This window comes from Cavia porcellus, unplaced genomic scaffold, assembly GCF_034190915.1.
Source record: "Cavia porcellus strain 051 isolate PalLab524CR breed Dunkin Hartley unplaced genomic scaffold, mCavPor4.1 scaffold_31, whole genome shotgun sequence".
NCBI lineage: Eukaryota > Metazoa > Chordata > Mammalia > Rodentia > Caviidae > Cavia > Cavia porcellus.
Window position 1 is genome coordinate 7,795,397 of NW_026947514.1, and position 13,494 is coordinate 7,808,890.

Genomic DNA, 13,494 nt, shown 5'->3' on the forward strand with positions numbered 1-13,494 from the left:
GGTCCTCGAGGCTGCGGCTCGGGCTGACTGGTGCACGGGAGCCATCACCGTCCACTTGCGCATGTTCTTTGTCGGGTGTCCTTCTGCAGGGGGACTCGTGCACGCATGGGCCTCAGGGTACAAGGCTACATGAGAACGCTTGGGGTGCAGGGTCTAGGATGGGACCTGCCGCAGGAGGCACAGAGGCTGCCCCAGGACACAGCACCCTTCTGCAGCAAGCGAGTTGCCCGTGCTCTGCTGCCGTACGGAATAAGCACAGTAGCCGTTTGTCTGCACCAGCAGCCCACAAACACGTGCCACAACCGAGGAGGGCTACGACAGCCCCAGGAACAGAAATTTTTCAGCTCTGCTGAAACTTTCTAGAAGAAGGAGAAGCAGGACTGGCTGATACAGATGTGGAGAAATGGTCAGTGTCTCTGGCCATAGCCAGATGTAGTGGCACACGCCTTCAATCTCAATGCTCAGTAGGCTGAGACAGGAGGGCTGGCATGAGTTTAAGGTCAGCCTGAATTAAAGTGAGATTGTAACTACCCTGTCTCTAAAAAACAAAATCAAACAAACAACCCTATTCTCCCCTAAAAATCTCCTAAAACTAGAAAGTCCCTTCAACCCAGTTATTCCCCCTTTTCAGTGTCTTCCAGAAAGAGTTAAAGGCATCACATCACAGTGATCCGAGCACACCCGTATATATAGCAGCACAAATTGCAATAGCCGAACCTTGAAAGTGGTCTATGCGTTCATCAGCAGATGCATGGGCAGAGAAAATGTGCTGTTTACACACAGTGGAGTGCTACTTTGCCATAAAGGAGGATAAACTGGGTCAATTTGTAGGAAAATGGATACACCTCGATACTATCTTTTTCTTCTCTTTCTTTCCTTTTTTTGGTACCGAGAATTGAGCTCAGGACCTTGCGCTTGGATGCACCTTGAGACCATAACGTTAAATGAAATAAATCAGACATGCAAGCTTACATATCACATGGCTTCTCTTATAAATAAAGAGCAAAATAAAAAATCATAGGAAGTAGGGCGATGGGCTGCTCTCAGACGGGAAGGGATCCAGAGACGGAGGGGGAGAGGAGGGAAGGAGAGCAGGTGTGTTCGGTACCTGCAGCTCCCAGTAAGGAATGGAAGGGTGCACCGCAAGTGCGGCCCACCAGGGAAAAAGGTGACAAACCCTCCTGGGATGCCCTGGGCCACACCACCGAGACACGCCCGGGTGCGGTTTACAGTGCGGTTTACAGGCAGCGCCGTGGGGGCCGTGGGGTCCCTGGTGTCAGAGGCTCCCTGCCGGCGCTCCCCCAGGGGCAGGGGCGCGGCTTACCGGATCCAGAGGTTTGGATCGCGCCCAGGTCATCACGGTGGAGACCAAAATAAACACCTTGCGCTTCCCGAAGTGGCTGATTTCTTGGTGCAGCGCTGCAAGGCCAAGAGCGGCGGTTATGGGCTGCCCGTGTGGAGGCTGAGCCTCTAGAACGCAGCAGCAGGGAGGGCCCCACGAGGCCCGGCTCTCACGTCGCCACGGGGCCCTTTTAGTCCCGAAAGGTGCTGCGACCTCGGAATCCACCTGCACCGGGTCGCTGCCCTGACAGGGAAGCATCGCTGGGAGACCGCTGCGGTCACGCTGCAACCGTGCCGCTGCTGTGAGCTCCAGTTTCTATTTCTATCCTAAGGAAACCGCCTTTTCCAGTGAATTTTGCTCTTTTAACCTTTCTGCTCTGCTGTGCTTCGGACCGGCCTGTTTTGTGAATTCCTGACACACTTGGAGCTCCTCTAGCCGGGTCATAATCCTTTTTGCGTTATGATGTCTGTGGCAGACCTGTTTCCCTTCCCTTCATCCATGTATGCAAATATCTGCTTCTCATTTTTTTTTACACTTTTTTTTTCTGTTTTCTTTTTATCAGTACCGCTGAGCTAAATCCCCAGCCCTAGCATCATTTTTCCTTTTTTTTTTTTCTGGTGGCTACCAGGAATTGAACTCAGGACCTTGCACTTGCCAGGCAGGTGCTGTGCCCCTGAGCTAAATTCCCAGGCCTCTGCTTCTCATTTCTAATAATTCATTCCTTTCTCCTACGCCATCTTGCCCTCTTTTTCAGTATCTATGAAAGACAAGGTCTTACTATGTATCTTAGGCTGGTTTCAAACTCTCCATGTAACCCACAGGCTGGTTTCAATCTCATGGTGATCCATCCTCCTGCCTCAGCCTCTAGAGTGTGGGATTACAGGTGTGTACCACCACACCGGCCAAAGGTCATTTGGGGGGTGACTTTTTGTTTGTCAAAGTGCTGGGGACTAAACCCAGGGTCACCCACATGCTAGTGAGCACTTGAGCACTGAGCTGCATCTGAGCCTCGAGCAGGTGTTTTCTTGTATTAAGTTAAGGCCGGGTTAGATGAGGGTCTGTTCCATTTCTTTGAATTTAAGCCCAAATAGAGTTTTGCTGGACATTTCATCCAAAGGCTAGCAGAATACTGCCTGCTTTTGTGAATAAAGACTTACAAGAACACAGCCCATCCATTTATGGTACTTATGGCTGTGCTCCCCCACAGTGGCAGACTTGATGGTTCACAAAGCCAAAGATATTTACTGACGTTAGCTCTTTATGTGAAAAGTTTGCTAACTCCTGATCTAATCCATCTAAAACAAAACAAAACAATACAAAACAAAACAAAACAGAAAATCAAAGGCACTGAAATACAAGATACTATTTGTCTTTTTTTGGCTGTCCCAGTCTAGAATAATTAATCATTCAAATCAGTTGACCCACTTTCTCCTTTCCTCCAGACTTAAAGAAGAGATAAATCACAGAAAGAGCTAATTGCTAGACTCCATCTTGTCCACTTAGACCAGAGGTCCTCAGACTTCATTACACCCCTCAAAGCCTTTTGAGAATGTGCCTGTTCTCCACCCTCCCTCCCTGACCTTTGCATCAGAGAACGTTAGTTGAAATGAATCAAACTGCTCCTTTTAGAGAGAATCTTTAGGTCTTGAAGCCACACCCTGCACACAAATTGTGCCCTTTACAATTTCAGGGTGTTGGTACCGGGTTGGGGTGTAGCTCCGTGGTGGAGCTTTGCCTTAGCTTGCCTGAGGCTCTGGGTTTGATGCACAGCGTGGCAAAAGAAGGAAAAGGGCATCAGAGAGTCACCCCACTGACCAGAGACAGCCCAGATGGCTTCCTCCGCTTGCTGTGGGCTCTCGGTGATGTTGTAGATAATCACGTCGCACTCCAGCAGGTGCGTGAGGAGGTCTGCTCGAGAGAGGTTCTGTAAAGAAAAGGGACAGGCATTGGCAGCGCTGAACTCCAAGGGAACCTCACTGTTTAGACGGAACGACATCTCAGTGAGACATGCTCTGTGGACGGGACTGAGAGCTGTCACCTGCCCCTTTCAGCGTGCCCAGGGTGCACCCCTCTGCTGTCACGTTCAGGGCTCTGCACAGAGCCCCCGCTGGGCCAGGAGCTCTGTGTTCATCCTGGGAGGCTTGCGGTGCTCAGTGCACATTCAGTCAAGTGGGGTGAACAGTGAGCGCCTCGATGGCGATGCAAGCTAATGCGCAGGGCAGGAGAATGGAAAGGGGAGACGGGCTGAGGCTCCCTGATCCTGCAGTGTGGGAGGCAAGGTAACAAGGAGCCCGTGGCTTTCAGCTTCAGGGCAGCTGAGTGCAGGATGAAATTTATACTAATAATATTTTTCAAGTTTTATTATTATTGTTATTGGTTTTGTTTTTTAAAAGACAAGGCCTCACCTTATAGTTCAAGCTATCCTTGAACTCAACTATAGAGCCCAGGCTGGCCTTGAACCCCAGGCAGTCCTCCTGCCTCAGCCTCAAGTGCTGGGATTATAGGCATGTGCCACCTGTCTGGTCTATGTTTTATGTTTAATTAGCACATAATTGTATAAATTTATAGGGTAAGGACTTAGGTCTTGAAGGATGAATAGGACTGGAGGAAGGGAGGTGAGGGAGGGAGGAAGGAAGGTTGGTATAGGGCATAGTCTAAGACACTGTATGGAAGGCCCAGAGAAAAGCAGACTAGGCAGAGGAGGAGATGGGCCACACTTCCCAGGGGATCTTAAATGATTCAACTGCCACCAGGCATGGTGACACATGCCTGTAATCTCAGCACTGGGGAGGCTGAGGCAGGACTGTTGCAAGTTTGAGGTCAACCTGTGTGTAGTGAGTTCAGTGCCAGCCTGAATTACATGGTGATACCCTGTCTCAAAAAACAAACAAACAAAAAACCCACCAGACTTCAGCTATGTAGAATTTGTCACATGGAGGCAGCTTTCTCAATAAGACAGTGGCACAATGATAAACTGTTCATGAGTGGCGGCTTCTTCTTCTTCTTCCTATTCCTCTTCTTCTTCCCCTTCCCCTTCCTCCTCCTCCTCCTCCTCTTCCTCCTCCTCCTCCTCCTCTTCCTCCTCCTCCTCCTCCTCTTCCTCCTCCTCCTCCTCCTCTTCCTCCTCCTCCTCCTCCTACTTCTCCTCCTCCTCCTTCTTCTTGGTACTGGGGGTTAAAACCAGGGGTGCTCTACCACTGAGTTACTACCCAGCCCTTTTCATTATCTTTTAAAATTTTAAGATGGTCTTGCTAATTTGGCCAGGCTGGCTTGGAACTTTTGAGCATAGCTGTAGGTACACGTGTGGGTCACCACGTGTGGCTCCTGGCAGCTTACTCTCAAAGGGTATTTCTCCTTCATGGATGGTGCCTTCACGGCCCACAGCTGTCTTGGGTGATGCCAATGGAAGATTTTTTAAGCATAGCATACAGAAAAATTTTATGAGTCTGGACATCAAAATCAGAACCATCTTTTTCAATAGTGTCTAATTTGAATTTTTGCTGTAGTCATACTTTTTCTGTTTTGTTTTTGTTTTTTTGTTTTTTTTTTGAGACAGGGTCTCACTATCTCATCTAAGATGTGGCCTTAAACTCACTATGTTGCCAAGGCTGGTCTCGAACACAGGGTGATCCTGTGGTCACTCTCAGGCCTGCCTCAGCCTCCCAGGTGCTAGGATTACAGACACGTGCCACCGTGCCTGGCTTCAAAGGTTTAATGTGGTTAATCTTTGTCACAGGAGAACAGCGGGTCCCCCGCCCTGCCTTTGCTGGCGTGTCTGCAGAAGTAGAAGGAGTGGCAAGCTAGGAGTGACGGCACACTAAAGGCCGGAGTGGAGGGGACGCTTCCCTTTGTCCACTCCCTGCAGGGCTGCCTGTTCCCACCTTGTACGTCTCCGTGGCGAAGTCCGGCGGGCTGTGTTCCGGCTTGGAAAGCGTGCCCACGATCTGGAATGTGCCTTCCTTCTGCTTGGCTGGCGTGGCTTCTGGGGCAGGTTTATTGTCATCTTCCTCCTCCTCCTCCTCTGCGACTTCTTCAAGGGAAGCCCCAACTACAGCGCTGGCCAGGAACTACAAGAAGACAGGGATTTCCTGAGTACTAAGAACCAACAACGGAAGGGCAGCCAGTGAACGATCACTCTAAAAACCACACAGTGAGGGAAGCCTTCAGCCGGTCTCATTCCCGCGCGACAGCGACAGCGGAGTGGGTGCCCTTGTGACTCCCGTGTTACAGACCAGCAGCCCCGCCTCTGAGGGCTCGCATCGCTTGTTTAGGGCCCCTTCGCGGCTGGACCACGCGTGGAGCCGGGCTCTGGTGAGGACGCCGGGCGTGTCCAGTGAGATACAGAGACGCACACGGCAGCGTCCGGTAGGCTGCGCTGCAGGCCCGCACCGCCGTGCACAGCTAAGATACAGGAGCAGCCCAGGTGCCCTCCAGCGGGTGAGTGACAGGGCACACGACCGAGAACGAAATGCTGTCGTCTGCAAGGAAATGGGTGGATCTAGAGCTCATCCTGGTGAGTGAAATAAGACATAGGGAAGATAAATATCAGGCATTCTCCCTACAGTGTGGAATCTAAGAAAAAAGAAAGAAAGAAAGAAAGAAAGAAAGAAAGAAAGGTAGGAGGAGACTGTTACCAGACACGAAGAAGGGAATAATAGGGACGGAGTTACATAAAATATGCTCTTCACATTGACACCCCCAAAGAAATTAAGAGTGAAGTTAGAAATTAGAGTGGGGTAGGACCCGGGGGTGAAAATGTCCCAAGGATTTTATGTGCATGTGAAAACCCACTTATCTGTAAAACCAACACAAGAAAGAGTGCAAGGGACCCCTAAAACCATACCTACCACTAACGACCACGACTGTTGGGGTAAGCTAGGCAAGCCCCAGTGCGAGGCTGCCCCTTGGTTACCCTTAGTAACTCTAAAAGGAAGGGGGGAGAGACGAGGGGTGGAGAGAGACAGAGAGAGACGGAGAGATACAGAGACAGAGAGACAGAGAGACAGACAGAGACAGAGAGAGACAGAGACAGACAGAGAGTGACCTGTTCTGTGAACCACTTAGGTCATTTAAATTTTCTTTTCTCTTTTTCTTTCTGTGGTATTAGGGATTGAACCCAAGGGCTAGGGATTGCTAGGCAAACAGTCTATAGCTGAGCTACATCCTTAGCCTAGTAATTCAAAATTGTCTAACAGGTGTATTAAAAAAAATTGGAAAGAAACAGATGGAGTACGAGGGATGCAGCTCAGCAGCATAAGCGCCTGTTTGGCAAGCGAGAGGTGGTGAGTTTGATCCCTGGTACAAAAAAAAAAAAAAAAAAAAAAAAAAGGAATTAATTTAAATTATTAATTTAAATAATGCTAAATTAAATAATTTAAGTTACCAATTTAAATAATGTTTTCTTTACTATAATATACCCTAAATTTTATAAATTTAATTTGGAGACAATATAAAAAGTATGAATATAATTTACATCTTTTTTATACTGTCTTTTAAATTTTTGTGTGTATTTACATTTACCACACTTTTGCATTTGGACCGGGACACTTGGAAGTGACCAATGGCCACAGGTGGCCAGAGGCCACTGCACTGAGTAGCAGAACAGGGTGAAGTTAGCAAAGTGTGTCTTCTTGTTTTTGCAAATGCTCTCCTTGGGAGTGGCTGCTCCAGTATCCAAGGGTTCTACTCATATATAAGTAAAAATCATTTCACTTTAATTTATATATTAAACTTGTGTAAAGAATATGACTTTAGTACACTTGGGAATGAAAATCAAACAAACAAAAAATCCCACATTGTTTTTTTTGGAGGGGGGGGGGTAGAGAAGATCATCCAAGTCGGCATGAGAGTTCACAGCTTCAGTTTCTTACTGGAAGATATTTTTCTCAAGTACATTTTATATGTCTTCATTTAAATCCAAACATACATACATATTCAATTTTACTATCCCATTGCTTAGATGAGAAAACTGATAGCCAACAAGATCACAGGAGCAGGGGACAAGGCTGGAAGGGGCTTGGGGTGACCCTGCCCAGTTTGGGGGTACAGCTGAAATTGAGGGGTATTGCTGCCACTTCTTTGATATGTTTCACACTACTGCTGCCAGGTTGCTTGTACAGATTCAGAGCAGATACCTGGGGTGCCAGAAAGAGAGGCCCCCATGGATTAAAGACGAACCCGAAAGTGACTGAGAAGCTTTTGAGAAAGATCTCTGTGTGTCTGAAGGTTTTATTATAAAAATGTTAGGCTTCCCTGGGCTAGAATACAAACCTGGCCCCCTGCGCCTGACGCTGACGCTTTGATTTCTGCAAGTAGCAGAAAGGAGTACAGACCACATTGTGTCACCATTCAGCAGCTGGCTGGCTTTCGTGGGCCCCTTTCTCCATTAAAAAATTGCAGAAATGATATTTTATGATTGCATGCTATGCACCAAACAATCTTTTGACACTTAAATTTCATTTGTTTTCTTCTGATTTTAAAAGAAATGAAAAGGTTTTCATCACCCTCTAGAAGTCTAGAGGGTATGCAAGGTTCCTGCTGCCCCTGCGCATCAAGAAGTCGGCCCCAGAAGAGCTGCTTCCTGGCGCCCAGCCCCTCTGGTCTTGCAGCACCCCCCCCCTTGTTCCACCTCAGTCTCTGCCCTTGCTGCACCCCCTGGGGTTTGTCTCGCTGGCTTAGACCTTGACCTGCCTCTGACAGATGAAGGTTGGCTTTCCTGAGAGCCCTTGCCCCCATGCCATCTTTCCCCAGCCCTCTGACCCTCTCCATCCTTCAGAGTGCTTCACACACACCGAAATGTTGTGTTTATTTAAAATGTTGCTTTTCTTTTTTCTTGGTACTGGGGATCAAACTCATGACCTTGTGCTTGCCAGGCAGGCACTGTGCTGCTGAGCTAAACCCCTGGCCTAAAATGTTGCTTACTGTCCGTTCCTTCCAGGAGAGGCAGGAGCCTTGAGGTCAGCAATCTTTTTACCTCTTATTCTTGTGTAGCCCTGTCCTGATTGTAGTGTCTGCCATGTGGCACTCTTGAGTCTATGAATCCTGTTCTCCGAAGGGGACAAAACTTAGCAGTTTCTTGTGTTTGACATTTTTTTTTAGGTGTACAGATGATCTATTATCTGTCTCTATCTCTTATCTGTCTTCTCTGTATATCTGTATCTTTTTGTGAAAAACTCACAATGGACTGCCCTTGTCCTCGAACCTGGGCACTAAGGCACGCTCAGCTGTCATTGCCAAGCAAGCACTCTACTCCCTGAACCACATTCCTAGCACATGGCTTTTTCTCTTTATTTTTTGGGGGTGGGGTGTGGGGGGTAAGATAGGGTCTCGCTGTGTAGTTCAAGCTGGATTTGAACTCACGATTGCAGCCCAGGCTGGCTCAAAACTCACAGAGATCATCCTGCTCAGCTTCCCTAGGGCTGGGATTATAGGCACGCTTCACTCCCCAGGGTTAGGTATCTGTCTTTTTAATGCTGTGTTTTTGCTGTTAGTTTGTTTTGTGAGGCAGGGTCTCACTATGTGGTCCAGGCTGGTCTTGAGCTGTGTGGCCCAAATTGACCTCACACTGAGGTGATCCTTCTGCCTTGGCCTCCCAAGTGCTGGGATTGAAGGCCTTTGCCACCATACCTGGCTTAATGCTTCCTTTATTTAAAAATAACTTAGTTACTGTATTTAGTTTGGCTTGTGCCTTTGTCCTGTCTTTCCTTCTTCTTATTTTTGGAAGATACATCATTTGTTTGGAGTCTCATCCAGTGTGTAAAATATGCATTATCACGTATAATTGTATGAAATATATAATTTTCTACATGTCAATTCTATAGCCATTATTGACCAAACTTTAGTATTAGGTTGAATAGTGTCACCCTACCCCAATTCCTGTCCTCTTGGGTTTTTTTGTTTTGTTTTGTTGTTTTTTGTTTTTGTGGCACCAGGGATCGAACTCATGACCTCGTGCTTGCCAAGCAGGCATTTACGCTGCTGAGCTAAAATCCCCAGCCCTTCCTGTCCTCTTGGAACCTGTAATATGGCCTGATTAGGAATTAGGGTCATGGCAGGTACAGACAAGCTGAAATGAAATCATACTGGATTAGGATGGGTCCTCACTTCATGTATGGAGTCCTACTAAGAAGAGGGGAATTCAGGCGGAGAGGCACGGGAGAGAGGACCACGGGAAGGAGCAGGCAGGAGTTGGCTGGGTCTTTTAGCCAAGAACTGCTGCAAATTGCACACATTGCTGCAAATGCCAGAAGCCGGGGCAGAAACCCAGCGCAGTCAGTCCTCTCAGGCTCTAGCAGGAACCAGCCTGGTTGGTACCTGGACTCTGGACTTCTGCCCTAGAAAACTGGGCCCAGTGGCTCATGCCTGCAATCTTAGCTATTCAGGAGGCTGAGGCAGGAGGACTGTGAGTCTGAGGCAACCCTGGGAAATTTAACAAGACTTTGGAAAGGAAGGAAAGAAGGAAGAAGGAAAAAGAGAGAGGGAGAGAGAGAAAAGCAAGCAAGTGGGGGCTTAGTTCACTGGTTATCTTGAATGCCAAAGGCTCTGGGTTCGGTCCCCAGTAAAACACACACACACACACACACACACACACACACACACACACACACACGCATGCACACAAGCACGTGTGAGCGCACTTGCAACTGTGACAGACTCAGGTCTGTGGTTTGAAGTCTCCCCCACCTCCCGTTTCGCTGTGGTGATTCGTGAGTGATCACAGCCCTAGGAAACCAGTACTGGCGACATGCATTGTTGCCTTGTCCGTGTCAGGGAGCTTTGCCTCACGTCGGGGTATGACCTGAGCCTCTTGGAGGTCTTCTGGGTGAGGAGGTGAGGTTAGACCACTGTGTCACCCCACTCTTAAGGTTGCAAGTAACAGCAGTGGGCCCTCTCAGGAGAGACGACTCCAGGGCTGCTTTCTGTGAGTGCCAGGGCAATGCAGGGTGAAGGTCCCTGGGTTCTCTGGAGTATCTTCACTGTCCAGGGCTAAGGATGGAGACAGTGAGGCTTTCGCAGGGCTCAGATCCTGGCGCTTACACCCATGCTCAGTAAAGGGATGGGTGGATGGAACTGCTTCAAGGGTGGACGCAGCTACGGATTGACTTCTTCGCCAGTTGCCCGCTTCAGAAGCGGCGGCAGGATGGGAGGGGACCCCAGGCGGGAGGCGGGAGGCCTGGTTAGAAGGCCAGGTCCCCTCTGTGCGCTCTTGGCGTCTCTTGGTCTTGGTCTCAGTTTCCCTACGTTAAAAGCGCCAGAAACAGGGCGGGATTTGCTGGTTTCCAGCCCTTGGGGGCGGAGTGGGGTCCGGGGACACTGGCGAGGCCCGGGATTTGGGAAGTCCCTTGGAGAAGGCCTGCACCTGTGCTACCCGGGTTTGTGCCCTGAAGCGGAAGGCTGGGGTCGGCCTTTGGAACCCCGCCGCTCACCTTCCCGATGTTCCCGCTGCTGTACGTGTCCAGCAGGTTTATAAACACCCTCTGGATCCGCAGAACCTTCTCCGTCCGAGGAGCGGCTTCGTCCTCTTCAGACATGGTGAGAGCTGCGTCGGGTGCTAAGGTGACTGAGTCCGGTCAGTTGCTAAGGAGGCGTGGCCTCGGCCCTGGGGGCGTGGCGTCTCGGGCGCTGGGCGGGGCTGCCGGGTAGAGCGGGGCGGGGCCTCCCACACCGCGGCGCTTGGAGCCGGGTCAGTCGCTAAGGAGGCGTGGCCTCAGCCCTTGGGGCGGGCGTGTCTCAGGCGCTGGGCGGGGCCTCCCACGCTCCCCCCCCCACTGCGGCGCATGCGCAGTCTGCTACGCGGACTCCGTGGAGCTAGGGTTTTTCTGCGTGACGCTGCAGGTGCGTGCGGGGCTAGTCCTGTCCTCTTTCCGCTGCGCGCCTTGGGCCGAATTCATCCATCGTGTGTCACGGGGATCTTGCCATCTTGGTATCCTTTCACCTCTTGTTGCAAAACTCTGGAAACCCGTGCTAACGTCCACTTGATTATTTTGTCTTTTGGTACCAGGGATCGAACTCACGACCTCGCGCTTGACGGGCAGGCATTTATGCCACTGAGCTAAATCCCTGGCTCTACTTGATTCTGATGGTTAAAAATATTGCCTCTGGCGAAAAAGGCAAAGCTTCACGGTCCAGGCCCCTGCTGAGTAGGGGGAGGAGTCACTTAAACTCCTGCGGTGAGCCGCAAACGACTTGGCACCATCAAGCGCTCCCCGCGGAGTTTCGGGGTCCGAGTGCGGCGTGAGTCAGTGGTCCAGGGTGCAGACAGTCTTTCGGTCCCCGCGCTCCGCGGGCTTCCGCAGTGGGGCGGGGCCACTCGAGATCCGCTTACCGTTCACGAAGGGGTACGACTCCGTGTCTTGCCGTTTTCCAAGCATCAGTGATGCCAGTCTTAAAGGAGTTAAAGGGAGAGTTCTAAAGCGGAGGAGGCACACTGCAGAATCACTATTTTCCTGCTCTCTTCTCTCTGAACACGTACCAGTTTATGTTTCTGAATCCTGGAGCATGAGTGTGAGCTGGAGGAAGCCAGTGACAAGTACACCCCAGCAGGTGACCGGCCACGTGGGAGGTGTGATGAATCACTGGGTGAGGCAGGAGAGTGGGGAGGAAGTGTCACTACGGGAAATGAGGTGTGTACGCTTCTGTAACCACATTGCCTTGGAGCAGATGCAACTCAGCTCAGTGTGGTGTTCTGCTGTGAAATGCTCTTCTGCTCAAATTCCGTGCCTACTGCATTCCTCCTCTATCCTCGAATTTCCTAGGTCGCTGGGGTTTGAAGCAGGACCTCAAGCATGGTAAGAGCTGAGCTCTACCACTAAGCTACACTCCCAGCCCCATGAATTAATAAGCTAATGCAGAAAAAGTGAAAAAATAAAGGAAAATGAGAACTACCTATCTTACCACCTAGTAAGGATTTAGTTTTAGAATTCTACTTCATTTAACATTCTATTGCATATGAGATCTTTGAAAGTATTTTTATATCCGTAATTTTTCCCTTCCTCACTTTGCCACAACTTCTAATATATCAAAAGGATGTAACAGAATTTCTCCCTAAAGTCTTACCAGTTATCTTTGTAGATGGTTGAGTCATTTCCCTATGCTAGTTTGTCATCAGTTCAGAAGTTATAATCTTTGTAAAGATTCTCGAGTTGGCATTTCCAAAAAGGTTTTATCCGTATATTCTCCCATAGAAGACAGTGCCCCTCACTAAATCCTGGTATGGTACTATATTTTATTTAACAAAAGAAATCACCAATTAGGTGAAATGGCCCCAATTTTTTTTTTTTTTTATGTTCCAAAATTTTCTTTTTTATGTTACTGGTTGGGCACTTTTCACTTTTTCTTGTTTTCTGAGACAGGGTCTCACTATGCAATTCAGGCTGGCCTCGAACTCACTATGTAGCCCAAGCTGGCCTTGAACTGCAGCAACCCGTCTGCCTCAGCCTACGGAGTGCTGACATTATAGGCATGCACCTCCATGTCTGGATACATTTTTTACTTTTTCCCCTCTTTAAAAGAAACATCTTTGGCTGGGGATTTAGCTCAGTGGCATAAGCGCGATGTCTTGCAAGTGCACAGTCTTGAGTTTGATTCTGGGTACTGATTAAAGAAAAAAAAAATTCTTTCAGCATCTGAGCTGTCTCAGGGAGCCTCTGTAGTCCTCTTTTTGTATCCGCTATTTTTGCTAAACTCTTAAAAAAAAAGAAACAAATTCTTAAAAGAAACATCTCTACATATTACTGAAATAGATATTTGGAGTTCTTAGCTCTATTACCTGCCTGTTGTTTTTATTTTTCTTGTGAGTTGGGGAATTTTTTTCTTTTTCCTTTACAAGTGAAATCCAGGCTCAGTTTACCTGGTTAAACTGTTTACCACAGTACATATAGGGAAAATGGAGGTTTTATTTTATTTTTCTGAGATAGGGTCTCTTTATGCAGTTCAGACAGGCCTTGAGTTCACTTTGTAGCCCAAGGTGGTCTTGAATTCAACGATCCTCCTGCCTCAGCCTCCCGAGTGCTGGGATTACAGGCATGAGAAAATGGAGGTTATAATGCTAGGTTTCTCAGGTAAATCTGTTTTATGTGGTAATAAAAAGAGTAACTCACTTCACCCTAAATCAAAATGTGACGACGCAAAACTAAAACAATGGAAACTGTACC

General features: G+C 48.7%; 1 protein-coding gene across 2 annotated transcripts in view; it reads right to left on the reverse strand.

Moving 5' to 3' along the window:
* Ak7 (adenylate kinase 7) overlaps nt 1-10,971 on the reverse strand; it is a 47,377-nt gene extending 36,406 nt beyond the window's left edge. For both annotated transcript variants that reach the window (XM_063241181.1, XM_063241180.1), the window contains exons 1-4: nt 10,768-10,971; nt 5,224-5,409; nt 3,158-3,266; nt 1,325-1,419 (exon numbers count right to left, since the gene is read on the reverse strand). In XM_063241181.1, coding sequence (XP_063097251.1) covers nt 1,325-1,419; nt 3,158-3,266; nt 5,224-5,409; nt 10,768-10,872 — 495 coding nt within the window. In that variant the 5' untranslated portion in view covers nt 10,873-10,971. The remainder of the gene's footprint in view (nt 1-1,324; nt 1,420-3,157; nt 3,267-5,223; nt 5,410-10,767) is intronic.
* Nucleotides 10,972-13,494: the final 2,523 nt, after the last annotated feature.